Raw genomic sequence first — 2,657 nt, forward strand, 5'->3', positions numbered from 1 at the left:
CAAAAATGATATTCATCGAATGTGAAGACTGAAAATTTTAGGTATTGCACGTATGTATGTGCTCTCTTTTTACTTTCTATGCATTTATAATAAAATCATAATTGTATGTCTTCGGATTTTAGTTTGGGAGGACCAGAAATCAACTCACCAAACAGTATTGATAATCTTGCTTTTTGTACAATTGAACAAAACTTGGTGAAGTTCAGTATGAAAGCAAAATAAGTAATTTTCATACGAGAGTGAACATGAGAGTAAAACCTCTTTTTATAATATTCTGTATTAGTACAGTACTCTTTTTATCTCTAAGTTTATGGAAAACAAATTTTCTGAATACGAAACTAGATTTGAAATATCTGCACGATGCAAGTAGCAATATTTCTTTAGAAGTAAAGTTTGTCGTTGAACCAAAGTGCAATCCTAATTTTGTAATTTGGATAATCGCATCTTCCGCCAATAATACCTTGTACAGAGCAGCATTAAGGCGTGCTTATCCAGTTGAATTGTTAACAAGATTGAACGTCACAAGAATTTTCCTACTGGGAATACCGAGAGAGAATTATACCCAGAAGTATATTTTGGAAGAATCGCGCAAGTATAATGACGTGTTACAAGGAGACTTCTTGGAAAGTTATCGAAACCTTACCTCGAAGCATTTGATGGGTCTTCGATGGATATCGAACAATTGTACTGCCACTTTCTTAATAAAGAGCGACGATGATATAGTAGTAGATATGTTCGAGATATTGAATCTTTTACACGAAAATAAAATAAAAGAAGATGCCATATCTGGATACGTTTTAAGAAGTATGAGGCCAATACGAACATCGAATAGTAAATGGTTCGTCACTAAGGAAGATTTTGCAGATGTTACCTATCCTGATTTTCTTTCTGGATGGATTTATATAACTGGCTTGAAAGTTGCACGATTATTAGTTCGCGCTAGCGAAAAGTTTCGACATTTATTTTGGATCGATGATGTATTTGTCACTGGAATCTTAAGATTGATATCAGGCACCGAATATCTGGAATTGAACGATTTATATGCAACAGATTACAGGTAAAGAAATGTCTAAAGACCTAATAAAATTTGTATTCCTCACATTTCTTGCAAAAGAAAATTTTAATACTATTGGGAAAAAACTGGTATATTGATTCATCGAATAAANGCAAAAATTTATTGTCGATTTTTGTTTATTGAACTTTTAATCACACAATTAATTGTAGAATTTAGAACCAAAAATTACACTAAAACTCAAATTGTAGTATTTTTTTAGTATTATAATCCCGGCTATTGTAATAAATATAATTTAATAGTCTATAAGCTATATAGAATGTAACATAGTAAAATTTATATTTCTGGAATTTGAATTTACAATGGATTCATTAAAAAATTTGTTACAGATACTTAGAATGCTGCATGAGAGATAAGAAAAGAAAATTAAAATGCGAGTTCATTGCAGGACCCGACGGAGCAAAAAAAGAATTGCACATGAAATTTAGAGAATTTTCTGAGTATTGTCGGTGGAATTGTTTCAAAAGAACGACAGAACAATTAGTATCGAAAAAATGTGTGGTTGCTTATGAAGAAAGAATAAGCGTTGCAAATTCTAAAGCTCAGGTTCTTCATGTATAAGGTATACGAAACTGTATACAAATTGTAAATACAGTAACAGATTATTTATGTATGAAAGTATTTTTGTAATATTTTTTATAACAATTTTGAACATTATATCACAGTTTCAAAACATTTAACATAGAATATATTTGTTTAATATCCTTTCGACCCTTTATCGTTTCGATTTCGATGGTTTAGACTATATAGGGACAGCCAGTTTTATTAGACACATATACATGTATATATATATGACTATTAGACTGTAAGAGTTGTAAGACTGTCTTAAGAATGTGTCACGACCTACCTACTAAAATCTTGACATCTAAGGACATTCAAACATGTTTCTTGTCTTATGTAGTAACAAGTGACAATGACGGAGACATTCCTCACTACTTTACTATTCATAATTCATAGTATTGAACATAGAATTCGTGATTAGTAAACGACGCAAAAGACCGGCCAAAAATTGCGATGGGTTCAGGTAATTATTCAGTATTTTCCCTTCCACATTTACATACTCTCACACAACTCTAGCTTTCATGAACGCAAGAATTAAAATAATAAAATTGTGGATACTTCAGTCCAGGCCCCAGTCTTGCCAGATCAGGCCTTCATTTCATGCTATTCTCGTTGTCAAATCTGGCAACTGAGCAAGTCTGTTCTGCTTGTGCTCTCTGCTCTGCAAGGTTGCCGGGGAAAAGTCCTGCCTACTCCTTCCACCAGCAAATTGGCTCGGTTCCCCTCTGGCGAACCTTTGTAGGAGAAAAGCACGCGACGTCACGCTCTCCCCACTATCGCTGCTAGGTTGATGCTTTTCCCGGCAACCCTGGTGCTGGTGCTCTGTTGCTGTTGCTCTGCTCCAGTCTTCAGTTATTCTGTCAGAGTGTCAAGATCGAATTGCCATTTCAGTTAAGAATTTTATGGCAATCTTGTCCTTCAGTTGTGAAAGTCACATTCGTGTTGTGCCCCGGGTGTTATTTTTGTTATCGAATTGTAACGACTTATAGTATGGACTCAGGTAAGATGTACATATATATATATA

General features: G+C 33.9%; 2 protein-coding genes across 5 annotated transcripts in view; both read left to right on the forward strand.

Moving 5' to 3' along the window:
* Positions 1 to 1,747, forward strand: LOC108632934 (beta-1,3-galactosyltransferase 5). 4 transcript variants are annotated; one of them, XM_018037824.1, is made up of 4 exons: positions 1 to 50; positions 123 to 804; positions 865 to 1,057; positions 1,402 to 1,747. In XM_018037824.1, the coding sequence occupies exons 2-4, from the start codon at positions 246 to 248 to the stop codon at positions 1,631 to 1,633; spliced, it is 984 nt and encodes a 327-aa protein (XP_017893313.1). In that variant the 5' UTR covers positions 1 to 50; positions 123 to 245; the 3' UTR covers positions 1,634 to 1,747. The 4 variants fall into 4 exon arrangements, with proteins under 4 accessions (XP_017893313.1, XP_017893311.1, XP_017893310.1 ...); XM_018037822.2 differs by having other exon boundaries at positions 1 to 54; positions 123 to 1,057; XM_018037821.1 differs by having other exon boundaries at positions 123 to 1,057.
* A 697-nt stretch (positions 1,748 to 2,444) lies between these two features.
* The window catches only part of LOC108632933 (uncharacterized), a 3,292-nt gene continuing 3,079 nt past the window's right edge, over positions 2,445 to 2,657 (forward strand). Inside the window, exon 1 of the mRNA XM_018037820.2 lies at positions 2,445 to 2,633. Coding sequence (XP_017893309.1) covers positions 2,624 to 2,633 — 10 coding nt within the window. The 5' untranslated portion in view covers positions 2,445 to 2,623. The remainder of the gene's footprint in view (positions 2,634 to 2,657) is intronic.

This window comes from Ceratina calcarata, unplaced genomic scaffold (assembly GCF_001652005.2).
Source record: "Ceratina calcarata isolate Rehan_Ccalc_2016 unplaced genomic scaffold, ASM165200v1 scaffold178.2, whole genome shotgun sequence".
In the NCBI taxonomy this organism is placed as follows: Eukaryota; Metazoa; Arthropoda; class Insecta; order Hymenoptera; family Apidae; genus Ceratina; species Ceratina calcarata.